The 25,695-nt window shown below is 41.5% G+C and overlaps 4 protein-coding genes across 4 annotated transcripts; all 4 read right to left on the bottom strand.

Annotated features, from left to right (window-relative positions):
- Window positions 1-1,152: 1,152 nt before the first annotated feature.
- Window positions 1,153-7,177, bottom strand: LOC115746070 (cell division control protein 6 homolog B-like). Its single transcript, XM_030681793.2, has 17 exons — window positions 6,710-7,177; window positions 6,199-6,301; window positions 5,885-6,105; window positions 5,322-5,396; window positions 5,146-5,249; window positions 4,862-4,968; window positions 4,684-4,743; window positions 4,277-4,350; window positions 3,839-3,889; window positions 3,680-3,729; window positions 3,162-3,294; window positions 2,511-2,600; window positions 2,245-2,307; window positions 2,071-2,166; window positions 1,873-1,962; window positions 1,683-1,776; window positions 1,153-1,490 (listed from the first exon to the last, which is right to left on the bottom strand). Exons 1-16 carry the CDS (start codon window positions 6,923-6,925, stop codon window positions 1,744-1,746), a joined length of 1,566 nt encoding a protein of 521 aa, XP_030537653.1. The 5' UTR covers window positions 6,926-7,177; the 3' UTR covers window positions 1,153-1,490; window positions 1,683-1,743.
- A 5,863-nt stretch (window positions 7,178-13,040) lies between these two features.
- Window positions 13,041-14,771, bottom strand: LOC115746068 (cytochrome P450 86A1-like). The gene has a single exon (XM_030681790.2). It carries the CDS (start codon window positions 14,748-14,750, stop codon window positions 13,206-13,208), a length of 1,545 nt encoding a protein of 514 aa, XP_030537650.1. The 5' UTR covers window positions 14,751-14,771; the 3' UTR covers window positions 13,041-13,205.
- Window positions 14,772-19,787: 5,016 nt separating this feature from the next.
- LOC115746009 (biogenesis of lysosome-related organelles complex 1 subunit 1-like) lies at window positions 19,788-20,956 on the bottom strand. Its single transcript, XM_030681692.2, has 2 exons — window positions 20,513-20,956; window positions 19,788-20,404 (listed from the first exon to the last, which is right to left on the bottom strand). The coding sequence occupies exons 1-2, from the start codon at window positions 20,891-20,893 to the stop codon at window positions 20,315-20,317; spliced, it is 471 nt and encodes a 156-aa protein (XP_030537552.1). The 5' UTR covers window positions 20,894-20,956; the 3' UTR covers window positions 19,788-20,314.
- A 2,077-nt stretch (window positions 20,957-23,033) lies between these two features.
- On the bottom strand, window positions 23,034-24,505 carry LOC115746022. The gene is made up of 2 exons (XM_048281156.1): window positions 23,904-24,505; window positions 23,034-23,741 (listed from the first exon to the last, which is right to left on the bottom strand). Exons 1-2 carry the CDS (start codon window positions 24,367-24,369, stop codon window positions 23,290-23,292), a joined length of 918 nt encoding a protein of 305 aa, XP_048137113.1. The 5' UTR covers window positions 24,370-24,505; the 3' UTR covers window positions 23,034-23,289.
- Between the last annotated feature and the right edge of the window lie 1,190 nt (window positions 24,506-25,695).

Here is a 25,695-nt window from a genome sequence, read left to right as displayed (position 1 = left end):
ACAGTTCAACCCACAAGCTTATCTCGTTTCTCCTAGGAAGAGATCATGTACATTTGGTTACTTGAGCCGATAGAATGTCCTTGACACAATATAGAATTAGACACAAGAGTACTCTAGTAATACAAAAGTCCTTCTCAAATACTTGTTTATTCCTCCGGTTCCGAAAATGCCAACAAGCAACCGTAGACGAGCCATCTTGAACACTAGTTGAAGAACTGGATAGGTTTGATATAAATCATGGTTGTAGATCTTGAGTAAAGAATTCATCCTAAGAACTTGCAAGTAGAAACTTTTGCCAAACTGCCTTTGCATACTTACAGTCTTTAAGTACATGTACGATTATCTCCGGCGAGTGTGGGCATATTGCACATCAAGAATCCATTGTGAGTTTATGTCAAATTTTTCATCATTAGTAAGTAAACACTGGTAAGAGACCAACCACAAGAAGCTTTTGATTCTTTGTGACTCAGCTAATTTCCACACTAAAGTCCAGAGTATTTTTTTTTTTTTTTGGTTGAAAACTCTAGAGTTGATTAGCCGGCATTTGTTGTGTTCGTGCAATTAATTCATATGCTTCTTTAATTGTGAAGGAACCATTGTTATTGCTGTCCCAAATTAGCAAATCCTTACGATCACAATAAGAGGAGGGAAGCATCGATTGGATCCTCATCAAAATTGATTGAGATAGAATACCTACATGGTTTGTAAGGTTCCAATGGTTGTTTGCAAAGAAAGTCCCGAACAGGTTATTGCCATCTTTAGAATTGGTTTATCGAAAGAAGTGTTTCTCAAATGATTTCGTACTCTATACACGTTACATCTCACGTTCATTTTTTATTGCCTTAAATGGAACCGATGAATAGAGAAGAACCCAAAAAATGCCGGTCTTTTAAATTTTGAGAAACACACAGGTCCATCGACCCATGGGGCTGCTGTATTCATGCTAGCACTGTTGCTTAATTTTTGCAAAGAAATAGAGGCTTGCTTCACATTGCAAAGGTGCTTTACACAGGAAACTCTGAATGAATCGGGGAAATGTGGGGCTGATCTTCACAAAGGGTGACTTGAAAGAAGTGCGTCAAGAGGTTGCCAAATATAAGGTATATCTTTCGAGAGACATAAAATTTTCCTTGCCATAATATCCTTTTTTGCATTCATCTTGCTTCCCATAAAATCCTTCAGGAAGTTGTTCTCTTTATCCCCACGGAAATACTTTGTTCAGCTAAGCTATTTACTTAGTGCAGTAAATCTTTTTTATTTCTCTTAAAATTTATTCATCTAATAGCTCGCAGACAAAATTTAAACTTTCATTAGACCTATACTCAAATTTTTGATTGATTTTATCTGGTACGATTTGGGTTCTTCGATCCTGTACGTCTGAGATAACTTCTGTACACGATCTGTTCAAGCTCCCCTTGATGCTTTTCCACTGAGCTTCTTGATGGAGGAAACACTAGTAACAATGATCTCAAAGGGGAGAGAGAAGACACCTGACAACAAATTTGAATGCAAAGAAGAATGTTAGAGCTACTCCATCTTTGAATAGAAGAGGACAGGACGGAGGGAGTCTTGACTTGTCCACACAAATTCAAATCATTGACACTATGTTAAGATCACTATGAATAACTCGACTAGTCGCAATTTCTTCTTCTTATAACGCAACCTGAAGAGCTGATTCTAACCTTGAAATCCGAGTGACCAGATAAGTGAAGAGCGATGAGTTTGTGGCCTTCGTTTGCAGCACTACTGAAGACAATTTCGGAAGAAACGAACTCCCTGTTCAGAACATAGTAAAATATGAAAGTTGGACTGGAGATATCATAATGGAAGAAGCTATAGGTAGATGATGAGGAAAGCATCTTGTTGTAATACCTGCAATGCAAATGCAATATCTGCTTCATCAACTTTTAATGCTATTCTTCGCAATTTATCTTCTCGAGATTGACCTAGTTTGAGAAGACCCTGCAATTTCAGTGATGGCCATCAATTAAGCAGATAGTATTTGATTTCAAAGACCAATCTCCGAGGTAAGGACAAAAGAAAAATTGTGCATTTGGGACGGTATACTACCTGATCACTAAGGACTCTGCACATACCAGAAAACTCCAGAAATCCAGTCGCAGGTATGTGTGTTGACTTACAGACATCCAGGTAACTTTTGTATAACTGTATTTCTATACCAAGTTAGCTAGCAATAGCAACTGCAAAATACTTCTGCAGTCAGAAGTTCAAAATAAGACGCACCTCTCCGACTATTGTATCCTTCTGCCGACCACGGAAAAGTTTCACAGCAGAGCAAAGTATAATCTGCAGCCCGGTTGTCAAGCAAGTAACAAAAGTTTTAATAGCATGGCCAGCTAAGGACCAGTCAGGAAGAAATGAAAAGCCATGCCTATAAATGGCTAATCACTGAAAACATCAAGAAAACATCAAGAATACATGAAACTGTACATTCAACCTGCTAGACATATGACGTAATTTGATGGCACTCGGAATTTGCTTAAACATACCTGTTGATGTTGTGGAAGACTCTGAATGGTATCCACCACTGGCGATCTGAATGTTCTGGATAATGCAAGAACCATGTGATCTACCCTGACCTGTCAAAAGTTTTAGAACTCAGAAACGGCTAAAAAGGGGATGGACAAAAATATTCTTTAGCAATTTTAGACAACATAGTTTTCAACCTGAAAAAGCTTAAGATGATAAAATGACATAGCAACAATTATAAAAGTTAATCTGATACTGGTACATCCCCACTCCTAGACAGAAAAAATAAAGACAAATTAAAACCACTGCTCTTTATAAACTAAATGCGGCATGCTTTCCAGTTCCACATATACATGATTTTTCTTCTAAAGTTTATCTGCTCGATGTTCTTACAGTTTATGATCTATTATCATTACAACAATTTTATGAATGAGTTATTTGTAGGACAACCCCAGCGGGTTTTAATGCGTCTGAGTGGCCGACGAGAGAATGTTACTTTTGATGAACATAATCCTAATTCAGATATGCAGAAGGCAAATCTCTTCCTCAAACACTTGTCATCAATTGACAGATGTCAAAAGCCTTCACTTTTACAGGTATGTATGACTGGAGCAAATTAGAGAGGTCACAGCTTGGAAGAGGAATGCAAAGTCGCTACAGCAGACACTCACAGCATCTATTTCTTGCAGTTTTGAGCATCCAGGCGCTGTGACTGCTTGCTGACCCTTGTCCTCATTATGCATTGACAAATATAGGCTTCTTGTTGACTCTTGAAGCTCCGCCTCTAGCATATCAATAGCAGCCCTGCATCAATACCTAACTTCAGTTACTGCTCATGGCAATGGAGGAAAACTTATAACAGAAATCATATAATCGATTGCAATAACTGGTAAGTTCCTTCACCGGCGTTGTGGAGAAGCTAACAGACTGAGAAGTCAATTTGCCAAAACAAGGAAAAAAATCCTCTTTAAATAGTAGTAATTCCTACAGTGATGACAATGGTATGGAGGCTTTTGTTTCTGAGATATAGAGCTCGCAAAGGCTATCAATTTCTGCATTTTTTATCATAATATAAATGCTTATGTTCTTTAAAAATACAGTAACAGGAAGAAATCATGGCATGAATGCTTGCAAATCTAACAATCTACTATAGGCTACGAGTGAACTTGTCTTGTGTTAAGTTACGAACCTGCAAATACAAAGAGCTTTCCTCATGTCTCCAGATGCGGCTGCAACTTTCTGTTACATCTCTTTCACTTAGTATGCATAATTACCAATAATTAAAGAAAGAGCGGACATGATGCAGAAGTTTCAAACTCAGGAGGAAAAAAATTACTAATGGACTCACTCTGGCACAGAGTTCCAGGGCATGTGGTTGAAAGACAGGATAAGGGAGCACCTGTCAAATAAACAGCCCTAAATAAACATCAATGGCTCTTAATTACTGTGATTTCAGCAAAGTCTTCTCATTAAAGTCCTTAAAAAGAATTCCTCAAAAATTTATCTCCCGTAAGAAAATTTTGTGTGAACTTGACCATTAAGTTCCAAGGTGATAAGTAAAATGTGCCATATGCACAGCCACCAGATCTTCAATCGAAGGAAAAATGGAAAAAAGAAGACGCACTCGTTAAATGACACGTAGAGGTAGATTAGGCATCATGACATTGAAGGTCAAATACCCAAATACTCGATTTCAAAAAGGCAACATATCCAGGGTTTAGTGGTCAGATGTTGCATGGCACTGAGAACACAAGAAAGATTCTACTAGGGAAAAGCATGTAATTACCTTGAGTCTCTGTTGAAGAATCCTGATGATCTGCTCTGGGGAGTAAGCCCGAAAAGTTACAATGATAGGCTTGCCTAACAGGAACGAAAGTACAAAGATAGGAGTAAGCACTATATTAAGATCAGAGAAACGCCAAGGGCTTGTTTGTTTAAGATTCAGCAAAATCGAAACGTATTTTTTGTGCTTCCCCTTGAAATCGAAAACATCATCTGAATTTGAAATTTTTTTGAAGGAATTATACGTGAATATGGGTGTCAATATTTATAGGTTGCGATAGCTTCAAGTGTTTCAAATTTAAAGAAAATGGAAGTGCGGGAGCCCCAAAGTTCAGATTAAGCAAAAAGTAAAAAATAAAATTATCAAGACAAAACATTTGTATCTTATCAAATCAAGAAAAGATGGCTCACAATTTAAGGCTTGAAGCCTCGGTAGAAAACGATCTGCCAAGTCTATGGCATTTGCTATTCCTGCAAGAAGGAATACGGCAAAACTTGCATCAAATTGCGTGTAGCATATTGCTTTGTAAAACCATTAAGAAAAGTAAAAGATATAGTACAACCAGATATAGCGAGCAATGATAAGTACCTACTAATATACATTTAGAGAATGGGAAAGTGGTGAGCATGAAAAGATCATGAAGCACAGCACGGTCTTTTGTGATCAAATAATCCAATTCATCTGCAATAATTAGCCTGCAAGAGGAAAAATGAGTTCAGTAGAAGCATAGACTCATATGCTCCTACTGCCATAAATGTGAGCAACTTAAAAGAATTAGCATCGTCTTGTAACATGTCGAACTCTATCAGGATCTACATGACTTTGGGCCAATATTGCCTCATGGTGTGATAGTCAATGAAATTGCTCCTTACATCATCTTCGTGGATTGTTGCTTCTCTGAATATAATTTCTGAAGCAGTTGCAAAGCTGAGGTACGATCATTTGTCATTTTTGGTGATTGGTACTTGGATATTATCTGTCAGCAAACATGGCAGATAAGGACGTTGAAGTTCTAACATGCAAATATACATGCTTCCAATATAAGCACCTTGCTGAAGATCTCAGATGTGCTGGATAGAGAAGTGCAATTTAAAGTTAAAACTTCTGGCTGCTGAAGACCAGCCTGGATACATTAAAAGAAAAATTGTAAAGAGAGATCACAAACGGATCAAAACTTGAGACATATTAGAGGAAATCAGAAATGATTGTCACTTCTGGTTCTTGATTCACTCCTAGCAAACATGCTTAAAAAAAAAAATTGACTTGCCAATTTTGAAGACGAGCAAAAAACTCCTATAATTTAGTTTGGAGACCTGAGTTTCTATGTGCTGATATTCAATAAAGGTAAATACTATGTGATCAAACCATCGAGGAAAAATGTGCACGAATAACATTGAGGTCCTGTGAGAAGCAATGACACAATTTCATCATATATGAGGCATGTCCTAACTCCTTAGTGAAGGTGTTTAACTTGTGGAAATGCAGCTGTTCCAAAATTTGTTGAATCTTTTCATCTAAAATGATCGATGGTGCTTCTTGGGATCCTATACACAGAAAGAAATAATTAATATGGCCACAGCATCATCAAGCAGTAAAGAACGGCAAGGTAACCTCCTGTGTCCAATGCAGTAAGAGCCCCTTCACTTTTTCCATGGATAAGGACTTTCCTGTCCCAGGGCATCCACAGATGTATAAGCTGCCGGGTTTCTCCTGCTTGATGCATCCCTTGCAAAAATCCACAATCATCTTTTGTTCATTTTCTCGGCAAGAGACAAATGGTGGCAGCGTCGACACGTGAAGCGCTTCCTTTGCTGCGCTCATCTGCTGAGCATCTATCGTCACATTATAGAAACATTAATTTCCATCGTTGCAATTAAGGTCTGTGCTGCTATGGTGTTCAATGTATCTTGATATGTTCTACTTGCCTCTTGGATTCCATTTGCTATCAGAGACAAGACTATCAGGCAATTTCTTGACTGGTGATTTCTTCGGTTTCATGGGCTTATCACCAACTGCTGACTCAATTCTCTGCAGATAATTTTAGATTAGCAAAACCAATGGTGTTTCCAACTTCGTAGTCAGGCGTGCACCAAAATTGCATGACTTAACCTCAGTACCCCAGTACAGTGTAAACCCAGAAATAGAACAAAGTTATGGCTGATATTAATCAATGGAATCTTACATAATGGCATAACAACGTGATTATCCTTAAACGACAGTTTAAATTCGCCATAACCAATCCACTATCTGAATCACTTTTTCACTTCCTAGTGGTTGCAATAAACGCACATTCAATTTGATGAGTACAGAATTTAAGAAAATGATCTCGCCATCAGCAAATCAGTATCCATTCAGTTGTAGCAACGAACCAACGGCGAAAAGTTGACTTCAACAACGGCATAACTACAGAAGTATAAAAGAGAAGCTTGAGCTCACCTTTGGAGGAGTATTTGGGCTCTGATTCAGGCATCGACGAGGCGACACTCTCTTCCCTGGATAGGCGACTCCGCTCTCGCGAAGAGCTGCCGGCGTTCCAGATCTGAGCTTCCGCTTCTGAGGAGTGGAATCGCCGTCGGATCCAACGAGAGTCTGCGGGAGATCTTTGTGGGCGGGAGAGATCGGAGAGGCACATCGTTTGGCGATGGAAGGCATTGTGTATGAGAATTGAGAGCGAAAGGGGGCGAGAGTGTCACCGTCGGGCGGAAAAGCTGCTGCCGCCGAGGAGTAAAAGAGAAGAAGGAAGAATCAAATGGCGAATCGGGTAGGGTTTGTCGAATTTGGGGGAGGACAGAAATGGGAGATGATATAGCGCGGTTTGTTTTTAGCGGGAAGGAACGAGCGCGGCTTCGTTTCGCGCGAGTACGATTGAAGACTATTGCTTTTAAAATCCTCTACAGTTTTGACTATCGTTTGACCGAAACCTTTTCTTTTCAATCCTTTATTGAGGCTTTCTTTTTTTTTTTAGCATTTTCAAAATCTTTGGGGGACTTCATGTCCCTCCGAATGTATGATGCCTTTTCGACAAAAAAACAAATGTATGATACCTTCATAAAAAGAAACTAACGGAAGTTCAACAAGTATACTAGACATTTACATTCCATTTTTTTCAAATTCTTAAATTTCTTTTATTTAGGAACAATATCCATCATTTTTTTTTGTCGAAAATACTATTTTAAAAATATATATTTCTTGTTGTTCAAATATTATCACTTTTGATGTTTTTCAAAATAAAACAAAAAGATTAAATCTCATCTTGTTTCTTTTTAATATAGTGGAAAGTGAAAACCCAACCAATTCGTTGGAAAAAAAAATAATACAAAATCGCACCGTTCATTTTGTAAAATAATCGTGTGGCCATGAAATAATTTTCCTATATTTGTTTACTTTTGATTATCGGTATCGTGGTAACTTACGATACATATGATTTCTCTAAAAAAAATTGGCGTTCTTAGCGCCTATATAAATCCTCTAATCCTAAGTTAATCCAAGAGAAAAAAGGAAACTTCGTAAAGGGAAAAACAATGAAACCAGCCAAAGCAATGTCCCGGCTTCCTCCATTAAAAGTCTTGGCTGATATCAGACGGCGAGAAAATTTAATTACAACACTGTTAAGGTAGCCAAGCCCAAAAAAATATTGTCACTGATAAATACTTTAGCAAAGTCAACGAACTTTTACCACGTACCCCTACCTTATGATCATTCCCCAATTGCCCTGGCGGCTGTCTACGTCAAGTAGTCGTCGACCCCATTGTCCATTTGCATCTCCATTTCCCTTGCCGTAGACTTGCCCTTGGTATATTTACCGAAAAACTTACCTCATCCCCTCCAGCATTCGCCGGTGTGTCTCTGACATCATCGTGCAGAAGAACTCCCACGCGAAGCTCGTGATTGCCACAAACAAGAAGGAGGCCCCATTTATGGTGACTGCCTCATAAGTCGATAAGAACATGATCGATAATACTCCACTAATCACTCAGTACTTTCGTAACGCCGATTACACACCCCTACGTACGTAACCTCCATGAGAAGATCTCTGAGTCATACACCATCCCGGTGGAGAAGAAGGCTACATGGGAGAACAATGAGGTGATGCACATGACCATCACCCAATGAGTTTCGTGTGGCTATGGTTGATGATGGTGAGGTACATTTCCATGATCTCGCCTCTTTCGAAATATGCCTCACTATTGTTGACCACAACCACAGCTCACATGCATCGCGTCATTATTATTCTACATGGCTTTCTACTCCGTCGGGATGAGGCCGATCATGTGGTGTACAGCTCAGAAATATTCCCACTGAGGCTGCGTGCGTCGGGTTATGCAATCGGCGTTGCCTTGATTCAAGTGATAAGTGAAGCGTTATTAATGATGTTCTTATCGTTGTATAAGACAATCGCCATTGACGTGCCTTCTTCTTGTTCACGACGATTGCAAGCGTTGCATGGGTGGTCTTTTGTACAATGATGCCGAAAATGCAGGGGCAGACGGCGAAGAAGATGGGGCATTTTTTTGGTAAATACACCGAGTTGAAATCTACAACGAGGAAAATAGAGATTAAAAAAAAAAATTATGGTCAACCGTGATATGATGGAGCAGTGAGGAAATAATTTTATAAGTAGCGGGTATTTGGTAAAAATGGAAGCCTTCGTTAGGGTATTTAGAGTAATTATAATACACAATACGAATGAGTAATGTTTGCTAATGTAGATGAGGACAAAAAAGAATCACGATAATAAATTTTCAAAGGAAAAACCGACGAAAATTTCTCAAGAAATTCTATCTCTCTGAAAAAGAAGTTTTTGATAAAGTAGTTGGGATTGTTTAGTATTACCCATTTGGGCCCGACCCCACCATGCAATTGGGACAAAAAATAATCACGATAAAATTTCCTTGCGCCGCCCATCTGCCATAAACATGTCTTGCATTGCCGTTCATGCGCCATGCTTGTTGCATACACATTTTTCGGAATGACTCCTAACTAAACTTTACAAAGAGTCTTCATCTAAAATTTTTGATTTACTCGTGGTTATAGAGTGCACTGGTTTGCCATTATTGGTTGATAAGGTGGGAAGGAATGTTGGGAAGTAGGACAACATTGACATCTAAAAAGACAAAATGAGGAGTTTGCGAAGATGACCCATTATAAAAAAAAACAAGGCACGGTTAAAGTGTTCGAATTTTTTAGTCTATTATTAGGATTTAGATAGGGAGGATTAATTTTTCTGCTTTATGTATAGATTATCTTTTTTTTTTTAAATCGAATATGTATAGAATATCAATTCACAGAGAATTTGATATATTTGTGTATTCTTATGGAAAATGGGAAGGCAAAGGGGTTTCTCAACAATATTCATACACACGATAAATAATACAACACATTGCATAATTTGGTTAATGTAAGAAGTGCGATGAAGAAACAAGTCCAAATAAACAAAATAATTTGTAAAATAGCGTTTAAAACAGCATCGAGAAGCCTAGATATTAAATTTTTGCAAGAGCATGTGAGAGTTAGAGGAAGCCTCAAAGGAAGAAGAGTACGCTTTTACAAGTAGAATTTCGTTGATGAATAATAACTTATGCAATTTATAGGCAAAATCTAATTGCACAAATCTTTTGACTTTACGCCTTCAAAGAATTTGCAATTTGACGATGGTCCCGGATAACGTCTATTTGACTGTGCAAAGATTTCGATTCCTGGACGTACACTATACGTCGATTGCATATTTTCCATCTCGTCTTATTTGACCAGCCCTGAAGCACTCTACTTGATTTATTGTGTATGTGTAACAGATATTGCATCGCACTAAGTGTCCAGGCAATGTTTTTTTTTTTATTATCGTTTATTCTTTCTTTTTTGTTTCGTGATTAATTTTTATTTCCTTATTCCCTTTTTTCATTGTTTTTTTTTTAATTTTTTTATTGCTTTTCTTTTATAATTTTTTATTCATTTTTTTCCGGCTTGCTCTCTCCACCGCTAGTGTCGTTGCCGAGACTTCATCACCGAGAACGTCACGAAACTCTATCACCGAAATCACTAACCATCACCTCTAATCGTCTACTATGCCGGACCATCCCGGCCATAATCTCCGGTGATCAAAACGCTACCTCCATTGTTCCAGCACCGAAATCTCAATAACACGAACATATACATAATGCAAAAGTTCAAGCACCGAAGTACATTACCGGAGATTTGACTAATATGCACGCCGATAACTCTTGCTCATTTTCCTCTCCGATTACCGCCACAAGCAGGATATCACCCAAGGTGTTATACATAAAACACGGAGAACACAAACTCAGCAAAGCATTCATCAAATCCCACCATGTATCAAGTTCATGTTTAATATCTGATCACTTGATCTATTTCGCACGAATCACAATCAGATGAGACCAAAGCGGAAACTATTTTTTTTTACTCTGAGGGGCATTTGTCGAACATGTGATGGGCAACAACTAAAAGAAGGAAACAAGGCACGAAACACTCAGATTGAATATGTGATGCACACAACGTCAATCCAGGATATTTACGATCCCAGGCACGAATCTGAACCGAGTCGATTTAAGCCTAATCGACAGTCTATCACATTCGGTTCCATTTTTCTGAAAACAGAGCATATCATAGGCGAAAGGTCGCTGAACTTTACCTGGACAGAGCAGGATTTCTAGCTCCGAATAATGAGAAGATCCAGGCGCGTATGTTCCAGAAGTGTCAGCTGAAGGAGGTCGGCCGTCATTGTTGGCGGATGTGGCGGCTGAGGAGCGTAAAAAGGAGGAGCCACGGTGGCTCTAGGCGATGACGCTGAGATGCGAGCTATGAACTTTCGCTCAATTGAGAATAAATATCCCCAGGATCTTCTGTATCCCCGCTTTACCCGAGAGCCAAAACTGATTCTGTTTTTCTGCCTCCGAGCGCTTCGCCAAGGTTGTTAGATGAGAGAGAATATCCATAGAACGTCCAGTTGACCCAATTAGAGTAATTAAATATTAAATCACACTTTCATATAAAATTTAAACTATTACAACAATAGGATGTGATCTCATAAAATCTTTCGTCCTTTTCAAAATCTTTATATTTTAAAATTTTTACAAGAATGGTCACCTGATTTGATGACAAAAATTTGAGGTGCCAACATCATTTAACATCAGTCTATAGCAATTTGATGTCATTTGATTTTGGTGGGTTCAATCTTACTTGATTTTCTAGCCAATACTTTGTCGCGTTGAAACAAAACTAGTTCAAGTTCTTCAGATCTCAATGTGTAGTGCATAATATTAATATGGTCATTGCCTAACAGTCTAAATTGATATTGGCGATGAATAGCACCCGAATTAAGTGAGATTCGAAGAATTACACACTGATTGTTATGGAATTTAAATGCATTCATATCTACAATGTTACTAAATTATTCTTCTTTCGATGAGCACAATTCAAGTACGTTCGTATCGACATACAATAATAAAAATAAAAACTTCTAAAGGAAATGAAAAACGCATGGTTGCAATACTGATGAAAAGATCCATGTGGCCATTTTATTTCCTATATCCGGCAAATTTCAGAATAAATTAAATTTCGCCTTTTGCATCAAGCGATAGAAATTTCGTGGACCATAAAACATCGAAGAACATGCATAAATGATACAAAAACCATCTACATCCATCGGAGATCTCTTTATCCATAGTCAGTTTGTCGCATTTTATGATAGTCGCAGGATTGCTAGTGGCTGGCACTGGCGGTCCACTAATTTAATACTAGGAATTTCCTTTTTAGGACAACTGAATGGATTGGGACTAGCTTACCAAAACAAGAAAAATCCAAAAATGGGGAATTCAGAGAGGGTTTGGGAATTAAGGATAAATGACAATGTGGTACACAATTGAATATTGATCCAAATAGTAACGAATTAAACAAAAGATCTCAAAGCACAAGACATGTTATTGGTCTATAAATCATAAAATTACTGTGACCGGGCTTAGGACAAGCTCAAGAACATCATCGTATTTTTCTTTTTTATCGTTATGAATAATATCATTTCGTCTTCCCTATGTGTTTATTATACACTTCCTCGCCTATTAGCCACATTAAATGCCATATCAATCTGTATATTCAGATAAATCACTAAGTTTACCGCTGTAACCAAAAAGCAATGGATAAATGGTTTGTCCACTAACTCATTAATAAGTCATTCACTCTTATTTTTAGCCAAAAAAAAAAGTTATCAACTCTTATATTAAATTATCAACATTTGTTTGACCGTTGCTAATTGCTAACCGTTTTAATAGATTACCAACTTTTGCCTACTTAAGCCCCACGTGTTAAAGTTACAAACTTCATACACATTACACTATCAACCTTAGTTTGCGTCAGTCATGACTTTTCTCCAATTAAGTTTCCGATTACATTTAGTTTGTCAAATTTCAAATACCAACTTTTCCGTATAATTTACTCACTTTCATCAAAATTACACCCTTGCCTTTTCGAGCTTGATGAATTGGCTGAAAACTGCAGGCGCCATTAGGTATCCACCTTGAATTCGAAATCAAAATTCAGCAATCTTACTGCCCTATGAAACCACAAATTTACTATGTTTTTTTTTCCCGTTGGATGGTATCTCTGTCCCATTAAACGGGTGCTATTCAAAAGAACAGACTCATCTCGTCGTGAATTAGGACCCCGGATTTGCGTGAAGACAGGCATTTTCAAAGGGTTGCACCCAAATTTATCAATTACTCATCTAGAAGCTAGACCATTCTGAGTACCTAAAGCGTAACAAATAAATGTTTTTTTATAAATATATTTCACTGTTTTTTTTTTCAGGTAAGACAAATACAACCTCATGGCAAGAACATAAGTGATTACATGCGCCAACGTCCCCATGCACACTAATCTTTAAGACCAATGCACACACTTCCTCGATCTTCCTAACTTATTTTCACCATGCAGCCTCAGCAAGATCCCGCGGATGCAGATAGACGCGAAGCCCGTTCTTCATGAATAGAGTGAGCGACATCTTCTGCTCCACGTGGTGACCGGGCACCAGCAACAGCCGGTAGCGCAGGAGCACCGCCGAGGCCACGGACTTCATCTGAAGATACGCCAAGTCCTTCCCCAAACAAGTCCTCGGCCCGGCGTTGAAGGCCACGAACTTGTAGCTGTCTTTTGGCGTCTCAAACCGGCCCTCGCTCTCTGAAAGCCACCGCTCCGGCCTGAATTCCATGCAATCCTCGCCCCATATCGACTTCATCCTCCCCACGGAGTATATCGAGTATGTAACCGTCGATCCAGCTGGCACGTGGGTCCCATCGGGCAGGACGTCGTTCGCGACCACGTACTTGAAGTCCTCCGGCACCGAGGGGTATAACCGCAGCGTCTCGGCAAGCGCCGCCTTGAGATAGACCAGCCTGTCGGCCTCGTCGAACACCAATGGCGAGTCCAGCCACTTGCTGCGATCATCGCCGCGGGTGTCCTTGAGGACCCTTACTATCTCATGCACGATCTTGCTCTCAACTCGCGGGTTGTTCATGACTAGCCAGAAAAACCAGCTCAGCGCAACAGACGACGTGTCGCGCCCGGCGAGGACGAAGTTCAACGCGATCCGCTGGAGGACAGAGCTCTGGAAGAGGTTGCCATCAACGTCCCGCTTTTTCAGGAAGCGCGAGAGGAGGTCGTCAGAAGGAGTCGCTTTGCGCGTATTGATGGCGTCGTTCATGTAGTCCTCGACGACTTTGAGACTCTTCTTTAGCCTCTGCTCGGCTCCGACACCGAATACCTTCTTGAGCCTCCATAGAAAGCCGGGATATAGGAGCCGCTGAAGGGTCGCTTCAGTGGCCTTGTCGAAAGCTGTAGCGAAAGGGTTTTCTGGTAACCCTGGCGAGAGAGTCTCCGGGTCTTTACCGAACGTGAGCCCGCAGATGTTGTCGAACGTCAGACGAAGCAAGAGGTCTTGCAGGTCGACAGAGATGCGCTCACTCGCGGCCTTGTCGAGGATCTTCCAGAACCGGGTCCTGATGGTCCGGTTCACCCATCGGTCCATGGCCTGCCTCAGCGTCCGGGTGGTGAACTCGAGGGCCGCCGTCTTGCGCTGCAGGAGCCACGTCTCTCCATCGCTGTTGAATATTCCCTGGCCGAGCAGGTCGTGGAAGGCAGTCTGCCACGTGGGGCCCTTAGGGTAGTTGTCGAACCGCGTTCGGAGCACATGCTCGATGTTCTTGGGGTGGCACGTGACGGTGTAGAACCCTTGCTTGCGGGCCAAGAAAGGGAGAGCAATGGTGCACGTCTGGTAGGTGGCGGCGCCGCCGGTGGCCCGGAGGTGGCTGGCGATCCAGTCGTGGAGCCTCCTCCGGTTAACGAAGAGGCCCGGCAGGCTGCCCACAACCGGCCACGCCTTCGGGCCAGTGAGTTTCCTGGCCAAGAGATAGAACCAAATGAGGTAGGCACAAGTAAGAGCGGACAAGTTGAAGAGGAGTGACATTTCCATGGTGTGTTGCGGACCGAGGGTCACGAGCTGAGAGAGAAGATGATGAGAGTTGTTGTGAATATATAGTTGGGATATGCGTGAGGAAGATGTAGGAGTGGTTAGGAAAAATCTTGAAGTCATAGGGGTTGATGGGAACCAAGTGAAAGGAGTGAATACAAGAAAGCTTCCCTGAAAATCTCTACGGGGTTTGATTGAGCCGTTCGTATAGTCGCCTGAGTAGTTGCTAGCGTACAACGTCAAATTAGGGCCATTTAATTTGCTTTTAATTAAGATGATAGAGTGTGATTTTGGTGTATCAACTCATAAATAGTGAATTTTTTTTTTCGTACCATTAGTTCGCCTCTAATCTTTGCAGTTACGTGGCATCTGCTTATTACTACTAGAACTGAGAAGTCAATTCGAGAAAACTTAGCTTTGAGAACACACACAATTCTCTAGCTTGGACTTCATATCGGTTCATGAAGCTATGTAATTTATCCGCCTAATGTTGTTGGCAATTGACATGTCACAGTAAATTATGAGTTCTAGGACTTTTATGCGTGATTACACACACACACACATTTATATATATATATATATATATATAGAGAGAGAGAGAGAGAGAGAGAGAGAGAGATAGGAAAACGTTTGGACATGTTTAGCACATTGCTAATGCGATAAATATGGTCGGACGTCAGTGTCACTTGGAAATCACCTAACCCTCTTTCTTATTACTTGTTAGTCGAATCTAAGTTTCTTTTAACTATGCTCATTGCTCACCCAAAAGCGATAGCGGAATCTTACCATTTAACTCCACTTTCAAACTGCTCTTGTTTCTTCTTCGTCTTCTTCCTCCTCCTCCTCCTCCTCCTTTATCTTTCTGGGATGTTGCTGCTCACATGCAGCGATCATTTTCATATTTGTTAAGATGTTGCTTCTGTTGCTTTCTTAAGACACGGGGATTAGATATATAATCATCTGTCTAAGCAGCTGATGCATGAGTAAAGATGTGGGTATGCCAGTGCTAACTTGGCTTGAACCTGACCCTCTTAATTAAAGGGCCAACAACAGTACACAGCTAATTACCTAAAGTTGAAGACTTTCTTGTCCCACATACCCAATTAAATTAAGGCCAATGTCTCTTCTTGGCAAGTCTTGAAGTACAATCTAGAGAGAGAAAGAGAGGTGGTTAGAGGCGGGTTACCGGCAATGGGAAAATGGCATTAGATATGAGGGAGAGAACCTAAGACGTGCATGAGACGGAGAAGAACAGCAAGTGATCCCAGCGGTTTTTCCTTTTGGGGAGAAATATAAAGAATTAGAACTTTCTTGACCATGTGGACCTGTGATGACTGATTTTTTTCTGACGTTTTGTATTGGTTGGGATCCGTCTTAGCCAAATCATTGCATTGTTGCTTTCGTCAGAACAGACATCATGTGAAGAAGGAGGAGGATTAATTCTCGATGAGGGTTTTTTGGATTTTGTTTACAAGCCTAACGGTTAAAAGTTGCGTCCAATTATAGATAAGGTAAGAGAAGTTCGTTTTATATAGGGATTTTAAGTTATTTTATTTCGATTCCCTAACAACAACATGCTTGACCTTTCAAATTTTCATACAGATAAGGATTAGCTATTGTTGTTCCATCTCACTAGAAAAATTACCAAGAAATCCTAAATCTATTGCAATTGTGCTAATTCAATCATAATTTTTTTTTTGTCATAAGGAAATTTTCATTTCACTTAAAAGAAGCGTACATGGCATCAAGACAGCCAATTATAAAGCGTTACAATCAAGTGCAAATCTAAAAAATAGATCAACTTGGTAGTAGTTGTAGCAACTTCATCCTTCTACAAGAACAGATTTATCATAACATCATAGCACATTCGGACGATCGATCATCGAAACTCGGATCATCATCGATGATAAACACACGCCGAAATTTTCATCTATAATAACGGTTTTGCCAAAAGGCGGTGCGCGCTCAAGTTCAGCATTCCTAGCACCATCACTATACAGAGATAACAATAACACTAATATGTTGAAAAAGCACAAATAACACCTCGTAAACCCTAGATCTAGATATAGATCTGGATAGAAGAACTCCCAGATTTAAATCTAAATCTAAATCGAGAGAGGAGCTACAAAATAATTACTGTTAATCGAAACACTTTCGGATAAACTCACCGTTGAACGCAATGAGAGAGGAGCTTCAGAGACTTGCGGAGCGCTCGAATGACGTACATGAAATCAACGAAAAAGTCTTGAAGATTCTTAAAGATGAAGAGATTGGGAGATAGACAAGGACATGGAAAGGAAAGAGAGGAGGGGAGAGGGAAGATGGAGGGAGAGAGAGAGAGTCTCCTACTCTCTCTCAAGGAGGTTCTACAATGAGTTTTAGACTTATTCATATTTTGTCAATTGAGTTGATCCGGCCAATTTTGGCTGAAAATTAATGACATGGATACGGACTGTCCATTGGCTGTTCTATGGGACATTGCCAACGCTAACGTGAAATTTTCTTATTTTTTTGAACTTTTTTTTGGTCTTTTTTGCTTTCGTTGTTATTAAGGCCGACATGAGGATGCCGTGGCTGAGCTCCGATAAAAAAACTCCCATGGCCGCCATGACCGAGCTCTATAGAAGAGCTCTCACAGCCTGCTGTGGAGCTCACGTGGCTGGCAGTGGCCCTCATGAGCACGAGGCCCACCTTGCACAGCTCGCGGGGTACATGAGCTTGGCTCCCCCGTGAGGCGCGAGCGAGCTCGTCACAAGCAGAGACACGGGCGCAGGGACAGAGGTGGCGGGCGGCGAGAGAATGAACGGTAGGGTTGGTCTACTTCTGTGACGTCCACGTCGGGGTCGCGGTTCAGAAGTTCTGGGTGTCTTTAGGTGTGTGTGGGACTCGGAGAGAGATTTTTCAAAAGAGAATAAGAGCTAAGAATCACATGCAATGCGATGCGAGCATAGTAGACTCATATCTTGAATCCACAAATCAGAGCCAAGCTCAAGCAGCAGCTTATTTTAGTCCTTTCATAAATCAAATTCGAGAAATTTTCTTCTTAGGGAAAATAAGAGCTTATTTGAAAAAAAAAGGTCGAGCTAAGCTCTTTATTTACTCGGTCGCAATCCAACAACTTCGACATGGGCATCATCCCAATCGAATTAATTTTTTAGGCCCAAATTACCGTGATTCATAAAATTCACGTGAGCGGTTAGATCTTATGGATTTTCGCGCCAAAGCCTAGTTTTCCTAATTGAAGTATGGTATACCAAAAACGACTTTCATCCACTCACCACCAAGTCACACTCAATTCAATGTCATCAAATCAATGAAAATGTTTAGTGATAGATAGTTTAGCGGGTGGACTTCTCTATTCTTCCTTGTTCTCGCGCAGAGGAGGTTTAATCCTTCTTTTATTCATAGGTAAGCCAGAATCCATTGCATCACAAATCAAGCCGACTATAAGCCAAATAGAGTACAAACTCAATTCAAACCAGCCCTACCAATGCTACAAGTGTCAAGGGTAATGCATGAAATAAAAAATCAAATTAACTAGGAAATTAAATATCTCAATTAACACAAAGTTTTTTTGTCCGCCCTATCTCTAACTCTCTCCTATCCGACTTTTGCTCTGCCTTTTTATAGAGTGCGGGAGTTGAACCCCACACCTATGATACTAACGTCTCCACTCCCCTAAATTCCTTTACTAGTAAAGCTGCTTGCCTATTGATAGTCAGCACAAAGTTGAGCAGGCTTTGTACTCGAGACCCTCACGTCCTTCAAGTTAGGGGTGAGCATGGGCCGGGTGGGCCGGGTCCGGACCTAGACCCCGAAACCGACCATGTTATAACCGGTTCCCGGTTTTTGGAACCGAGAACCGACCCTGTTTGTCTTGGAACCTGTTTTGGAACCAACCCTATTTTTCGGTCCGATTTCGGGGTCTACCCGAGAACCTATTTTCCTTTTTTTTTTTATCATAATAATATGAGCATTGATGAAATGAGCAACAAAAATTATATACACCAAAAGCAACAATCCAAAAAAAATAATAAATAATAGTATGATTCACTAAAAGCAACAAACCCTAATATAAAAAATAAAATTTGCAATCCACCAAAAGCAACAATGATCCTCTAGGACGCCGAATTAACATAGTGCTAGTCTTTCTATCACACTTCAATTTTCGTTGTACCCATTAAAAAAAAACTGAAATTGCGGGATCCAAATAAAATGCTAAAAGACACCACATTAAGCGCGCATGAACTAGCACTAGAAAAACTCAAACACCACGAGCATAAAATCAAAATCATAGTTATTTGGACACTACGTTAGGGTTTTTTTTTTTAAGTAACTAAAAACCGGTTCTAAAACTGGTCCGGGTGGGTCTTCACCTAGAACCGAGAACCGGACCGGTTTCAACCGGTTCCCAAAAATTGGAACCGAAACCCGGACCGGTTTGAGCAAGAACCGATTCCCGACCCTGTTTTTCGGGTGGGCCGATCCGGGTTCCGGGTAAACCCGGTCCGGTTGCACACCCCTACTTCAAGTAGTATTTTTAGAGCAAAACAAACCAGGTTGACCACTCTATCAACAAGAAGAGCAGCGCTTGCCAGAGACAGTAAATATTAAATAATCCATTCCAGGCTAGCTTCCACTACATAGCTATCGTCCACGGAAAGCAATGAAAATCTTATTCCAAACGTGGGAAGAGAAGCTGCAGGCCAAAGACAACGATCTTAGTTTTCGTCAGCCTGCATATGTAAGAAGCAGACAGGAGATGTAGCCGAGGTTGATGCCCAAGCACTAATCCTATCCAGGGTTTGAAGCCTATTCAAGAGAGACATCCAGGAAATCGTAGCAAACTTAGGTACAAACAGTGTTTAATTGTTGGTACAAAAAATAAAGCAGCCAATTCGGGGGCTCGGTCTGCAGTGAGGGCTCGGTGTCATTATGCTATTAAAACGTGGCTCGGGGGTATGTCACCGAATTTTTCCCCTACAGAAACTTCAGGGACTTGAGAACCGGACAGGACGGGGGGATTCAATCCATCTTCCGTAAAGAGACAGCAGCGGGAAGAACCAAATCAAGCTATGCCATTCCACTCTGTTACCAATCATTCTCACAAGATTCCAAGCAGTAGCAGAATGCAAAGTGCGACATTTAGGAACAGTGCACAATACTCCAATGTCAACAACAAAGTTAGGAGTGAAATTGCCACATAAAGCAGCTCGGGTAGCTACAAAATCATCCGATCTAACACCAAACCAAATGCCAGTCACTGTCTTGAATAATCTCAGCTACTTTAGCATAGAAGACAGAGCGGCACATTGCAAAGAGCTCTTCAAGAATAACATCCGACAAGACACCACGAGGGAGCCACTTGTCATGACACAAGTATGTCGACTTACCATTCCCATGGAGCGTCCAATATGAGGTTTCAGCACATCACAGAACTTTTCTTAACTTCCTCCATGCATAAGCAGAGGGTTTGTTCCGGCTTTATTAGTGGATAGATGAAGACAGGCCCATGATCCTGTAGCTTCGACTCGAATGGGATGGATTCCATTTGCGAGTGCTGAAAATCAAGCTTGATGGATGTTGCGGATGGCTGCATTGATGCTCTTGCAATCATAATCCATTATCTTCATCCAGTTCTCGAAGTCTCCAATTTCCTGTGCCCCGCGAATATAAGTTACGTATCAAGACATCCCATGTTCTTTGGCTTAGTTTGGTAAAGCAATAAGAACTTGCCAAGGGCAACAAAAAAAAACAAAAAAGACCTTGATGGCGGAGTTAATAGCATGAGTAGAGGCAAGCCAGTGATCGGTCTGCTTCATGAAGCGGGAGACGGTGGCGGCCAAAGCTCGAATCTCGAGCTCGATGCGCTTTTGGTTGACGTAGGCCTCCTGCACCCCTCCGTTCACCGCCTCCACCAGCAGATCCGACACCGCCGCTGCGCTCCTGATTGCATCTTTCCGGGCTTTATCAGTGCGGTCTCGGAGGACGACCGAGTGGTGGTGGTGACGTTGCATTACGCTGACCAGAGAAGCTTCCAATCCCCCGCCGCTGCCGCCAACGGGATGGCGATCGGCCTGGGATTTCTCCGATTCAGAGGGAGAAAACCCGCGCGTCCGAGCAAGTGGCAGCTGCGGTGAATACATTCTCTCTCTCTCTCTCTCTCTCTCTATCTTACTCTCGGTGGCGCCGCGCCATTTCGCTTGGTTGAGTTGGGTTGTGTGGATTGGGGGTTGGTGGGGGCAGTCGGGGTAGCCCACTTCCAAGCGTTAAAGGCCCAAACAAGACACTAGTATTCTCCAAAAACGTCTGTAGACTTTGTTCTACAGTATGGGATGGATTGAGAAAGCCGGGTCATCTAATCAAAATTTCCAGAATTGGGCCGAACCATTTGACTAACCTCAACTGAACTCCGAAACAATATCTTTGGCTTCTTTGATTTTTTTTCATAGCAACCGTCCTAAGTGCTCGCGTAAAAATAATGTTACTCCTTGTAGGCTTGTTAATCATGGAATCTCACCTCTTCTTCCCTTCTTCTTTTTTCACATGCTGATTAGTTCAGGCTTATAGAGCTAGGCAGCACTGGACTGAGTCTATTAAGCCAAGATCTTAGGGGTACACTTGTATGTTACCGTAAGAAAGTGATCTGAACTCAAGGCATAGTGGATGCACGTGCTGATTTAGGCACAAAGCCTAATAGCAGTTGCATTTGATCTCTTGCGGGAGCTTGGATGAAGAGAAAAAACCAGCTATAGCCGCACAAGGGTGACTCTTGGGATGGGGAAAAATCAGAAAGGGTATGGCCATCTTTCTTCTAAAGTAACTCGAGATACCGTCCGTTCTAATATATAGAAGCTTTGCAGCATATCACTAAGCATAGGAGCTGTTTCAGCCTTCTACTTGGTTTGATGTACAGGGCAACCCAAAGATATGAAATGGTTGATTGTGTAATGACGAGCCATCGAATCGTCAACTTCATTTAATTGAAACGCGATAACCAAACTCCTTGTTATTACCGTTTCTTGTCTTCAGTTAGTATTTCTTCGATCTGTAAGAAAGTACATTGCAGGAGTCTACTCTGCCACGGATTTCAAGACAGAAGAATAAAACAAATAAGAAGGCGGTTTCATTGTCAAAGAAAAGTATCAGTTCCTCTTTAGACTACATCTTCTTGTTTTGTTACTCTAGGAGAGATCAGAATTGTCCACTTCAATTTTTGTGTGGATTCCTGTACCTTTCTATATCATGTCCATGCAAAGTGGACGCATATCCTGCTCCAAACACTTTAAACAGCATGGACCGAAAGTCCCTTTCTTTCTTGCAGTATTCCTCAGCTTTCATACCATCCCCAAATACTATCACAGTGGCCATCATTAGCAAGGAAGGTCATTAAAAATCGCATGTGAATCTTTCTCCAGAGGTCCCTCTGGTTTTTGCAGCCTCGGTCGTAATTAAACACCATGAATCTGAAGCACTAAAACAACCACCACCAGCCCCCAGCCCGCCCCCCGCACCCACACCCCCCCCCGCGGTCTCCCCTTTTCCTCTTCTTCTTCTCGCGGTTCAACTCACTTTTCCCTGCCTTACTAATCCGGCAAATCTATCTTCAACACAGAATTTGACCAACTCTTCGGATCGGATCTACTGTTCCTTCTTTCAGTTGTTAGGGATTTGACAGAACATAAGCTCCTATCTTTAAGCCTAAGAAAAACCCTAAATTTTTATGGGTAAATATCAAGAAACACTTGCTAAGGGCAGCAGGGTTCTACAAGCATTTACAAATGAGCACAAGGACAAACGCAGAGTTCTTTTACAAGATTCTGTCTCCAATGTTAATCAATGTATATATATGCACATAGAATTTTCTGCTTCACCAAAAACTGTAAAGTTCGAAGCAATTTTTAGAAAATACAGAAACAAGAGAGTCCTCTCCTTCTAAGGCTCTCTTATTCAATACTTTCCAGATGCGCCAAAAATCTGCACTAGAAATTTCAAAGAATAACTAAGTCATGTCGTCGTGCAATGATGTATGTAGAGGGGACAGTTCCGTGTCAAGCTATTAAAACCAAGGCTGAGGTAACCCACGTTATGGAGGGGGATAAACCTTGTGACCCCAAGGTTTGTTATAGTTGAAACTGTAAAACTCTCCAAATTACCATCAGAAATCTCAAACACATCAATCAATCTGCGCATCCATAAGAGCATGCCACAATCATACCTTTCTCCAAACAAGCAATTGCACCTAACCATTTCACATATCACAGAATATCATCCTCAAGAAATGAAACAGCAATAGCATAGAGTATGTCATTAAAGATGCGTACTTTAATCGTGCCTTGGCGCTTCAAGTAGGATAATGTAGGAGAAAAACAAGCCACACAATATGCAAATAAAGTCAGGTGGCAACTTCATACAGAATATGACTGCATATACAAAAGTAGATCACGGGAATCTGCATATCAGTTTAACTTATTAGCCACATTTACCCTCTTTTGTAGAGTTCAAGAACCCCAAGCATCATTGTGCTTCAACAACCACTTTGTTAATGGCCATAGCCAGGAGCATTCCTCGCTGCATAATCAGTCTCGCGGGCGTTTCCTTCTTCCAAATTCAACCTTCCCAACACACTGCCAACATCTTCACAGCGTGGCAATGGCCTCTGCTCACGCCGTGATGAATCGCATGGTGCTGCAGGCTCATTTGGGACAAGATTGTCTGAGCTCCGACTGTTTGACGGTGCAGGATAGACAGGAGCTGATGCCCTGTGATCGAAGATCCAGCGTGGTGTGGGAATCAAATGCTCACTGCTCAAGGACTCACCAGGAGCAGATGCAGTGTAGCGAGGCGGAGGAATCGGCCGATGCTCTTGAACAGGATAGGAAAAATCGACTGGGGCGGATGGGCAATATGGGGAACTGTAACCGCTGGGCACCTTCAGCTTATGATCAACAGCATAAGAGGAGAAATCAATTGGAGCTGTAGGGACACTTGGAGCTCCATAATTCGAGGCGTGGTCAGAGAAAGGCCGCATTGGAGGGGTTTGTGGCGGCCGTGGCGGCGGTGGAGGACGAGCATAATAATAATGGCCATAAGAATAGCCAGAACACGGAACCGAGTGATTGAATTGCGAAAAAGGAGGTGGAGTGAAGTAATTACCGCGATCCTCCGGGGCAAAGTCGTGATATCGGGGAGGCGGAGGACGAGGCCGCTCTCGGACGGCGAGCTTTATGCGGAGTTTCCCCTGCGGTCGACCAGAAGGACGATAGAGGTCAAGCGCGTAAACCCTAGGGGCGTCACCTTCCGAGTCGATCAGGTGAGAGAGGGGGAACCTCGAGGAGCCGACCAAGGGTTTGGGGGTTTCGGAGGGCTTGGAGTGGAAGACCTCGACGGTGAGTATCGCATCGGCCGGCGACGCGGCGGTGAGCGGAATCGTGAGAATCTCGTTCCAGACGGGGCGGGTGGAGCCAGAGTCGTCGGGTCGGGTGGAGAGGCGGAGGTAAGGGTCGTGGTCGAGGGAGAAGGTGGCGTAGGGCTTGAGGTCGCCGCTGCGCCAGTTGACGTTCTTCAGGTGCTTAGCTGATATGACCGTGATCTCGAGGTCAAGAAGTGCGGGGGAATACATGGTTGGCGGCGGCGGCGGCAGCGGCCGTGGAGGCGGAGGGCGGCGCTTTGGGGTCTTGAGGGGAGGGGATTAGAATAGATGTAGGAGGCAAGGTTGACGCGGAGGTGGAGATACTTCGGAAAGAAAGAGAGAGAGAGAGAATGAGGATAACGCGACCCATCGCGGAAAGTGGATTTGTTACATGTGGGTCCCCAAATAGCGGACGCTTTTTAACTCTTCAATCATTTTTCTAATTGTTTGTTTTTTGGAAAAAGGAAAAGGAAACGGATGTTGGACTGCCATGTTTTTTTTATTTTTTTGGTTCGAAAGATTGCCATGTTTTTTTTTTCCATTTAAAAGATTGCCATGTTTGAACGTAGAAATCTTTTTTTTTTTCAAACATGACAAAAAAAAAAAAAAGATTGCCATGTTTGGACGTTTGTACTTTTGTTCTTTGGGTAGATGAATATTTCTACTTCGAAAAATTTACTTCTTTCTAGAAGTAAAAAAATTAACTTCTGATTAGAAGTTAATTTTTAGAGTCGAAATGCTGTCATGCTCACCCATATTCTGACGAAAACTTAATTTCAAAAGGATCTTGTTGGAATTATTTTTTAGGGCAATTCGTTACGAATTGGGCAAGCAATTTTAATACTTAAACTCGAATTTGTTCGGATTAGAAATATCCGAACAAATCTGAAAATGACCACATGAATTTACTCTTCTCTTGATCAACGCGAAAACTTGAATTGTAGAGAGTAAATAAATGAAAACATTAAGTCGAACTGAGCGAAAAGAGGCACGATGTCAAGGTGCCTGCACACGGATTTAGCAAATGTAGTTGCTAATTAAATAAAGTAGGACCAAAAGACACTTTAATGTTGTCTTTTTGGGCGTGTACATCCAACGATTCCGGTTTTGTCGACGCCCACTAGTTCGATTGTCGTGGGCACCGGCCGAGGTTTCGAGGGAGTGAAAATACTCCTTGCAGAGGAAAGCATCTTTGTGGCAGCGGGTTTGTTCGGCGGAAAATTAAATAATTTAAAAAAATAATTTTGAAAATGATCATTTGTATCATTTAAAATAATTAAGTGATGAAAATATTTTATATAAGAAGTACAAGTGATCGATTTTTCAATTTTCATGAAACAAATAAAGCTCAAATTTCATCGATGATTCTGAAATGTAGTCGTTTCCTGTAATGAAATTTGCGAGTGTAGGACTTTCAACATGTGAAATTTCAGCGATCACACTATTCAAAATAGTAGCCAACATTGAGTCCCCGACGATTAGCGAACATTCGGTTTCCTGGAAATCTGAAGCCATCGGCACAGGGGAAAAGCCGAG

The sequence above is a fragment of the Rhodamnia argentea genome, chromosome 6 (genome assembly GCF_020921035.1).
Source record: "Rhodamnia argentea isolate NSW1041297 chromosome 6, ASM2092103v1, whole genome shotgun sequence".
Lineage (NCBI taxonomy): Eukaryota > Viridiplantae > Streptophyta > Magnoliopsida > Myrtales > Myrtaceae > Rhodamnia > Rhodamnia argentea.
The sequence above is the reverse complement of the archived record's forward strand: the minus strand, read 5'-3'. Positions and strand labels throughout refer to the sequence as shown.

Excerpts from the sequence above, each read along its gene's own strand:
- LOC115746070 (XM_030681793.2), bottom strand. The coding sequence starts at position 6,925 with ATGCCTTCCATCGCCAAACGATGTGCCTCTCCGATCTCTCCCGCCCAC. Across the intron at positions 6,106-6,198 it reads TAGCAAATGGAATCCAAGAG|ATGCTCAGCAGATGAGCGCA; the intron begins GCAAGTAGAACA and ends ATGTGACGATAG. Across the intron at positions 3,295-3,679 it reads AAAGCTCTTTGTATTTGCAG|GGCTGCTATTGATATGCTAG; the intron begins GTTCGTAACTTA and ends GTATTGATGCAG.
- LOC115746068 (XM_030681790.2), bottom strand. The coding sequence starts at position 14,750 with ATGGAAATGTCACTCCTCTTCAACTTGTCCGCTCTTACTTGTGCCTAC.
- LOC115746009 (XM_030681692.2), bottom strand. The coding sequence starts at position 20,893 with ATGTATTCACCGCAGCTGCCACTTGCTCGGACGCGCGGGTTTTCTCCC. Across the intron at positions 20,405-20,512 it reads CTATTAACTCCGCCATCAAG|GAAATTGGAGACTTCGAGAA; the intron begins GTCTTTTTTGTT and ends CGCGGGGCACAG.
- LOC115746022 (XM_048281156.1), bottom strand. The coding sequence starts at position 24,369 with ATGTATTCCCCCGCACTTCTTGACCTCGAGATCACGGTCATATCAGCT. Across the intron at positions 23,742-23,903 it reads CTTTGCCCCGGAGGATCGCG|CTCCAAGTGTCCCTACAGCT; the intron begins GTAATTACTTCA and ends CGAATTATGGAG.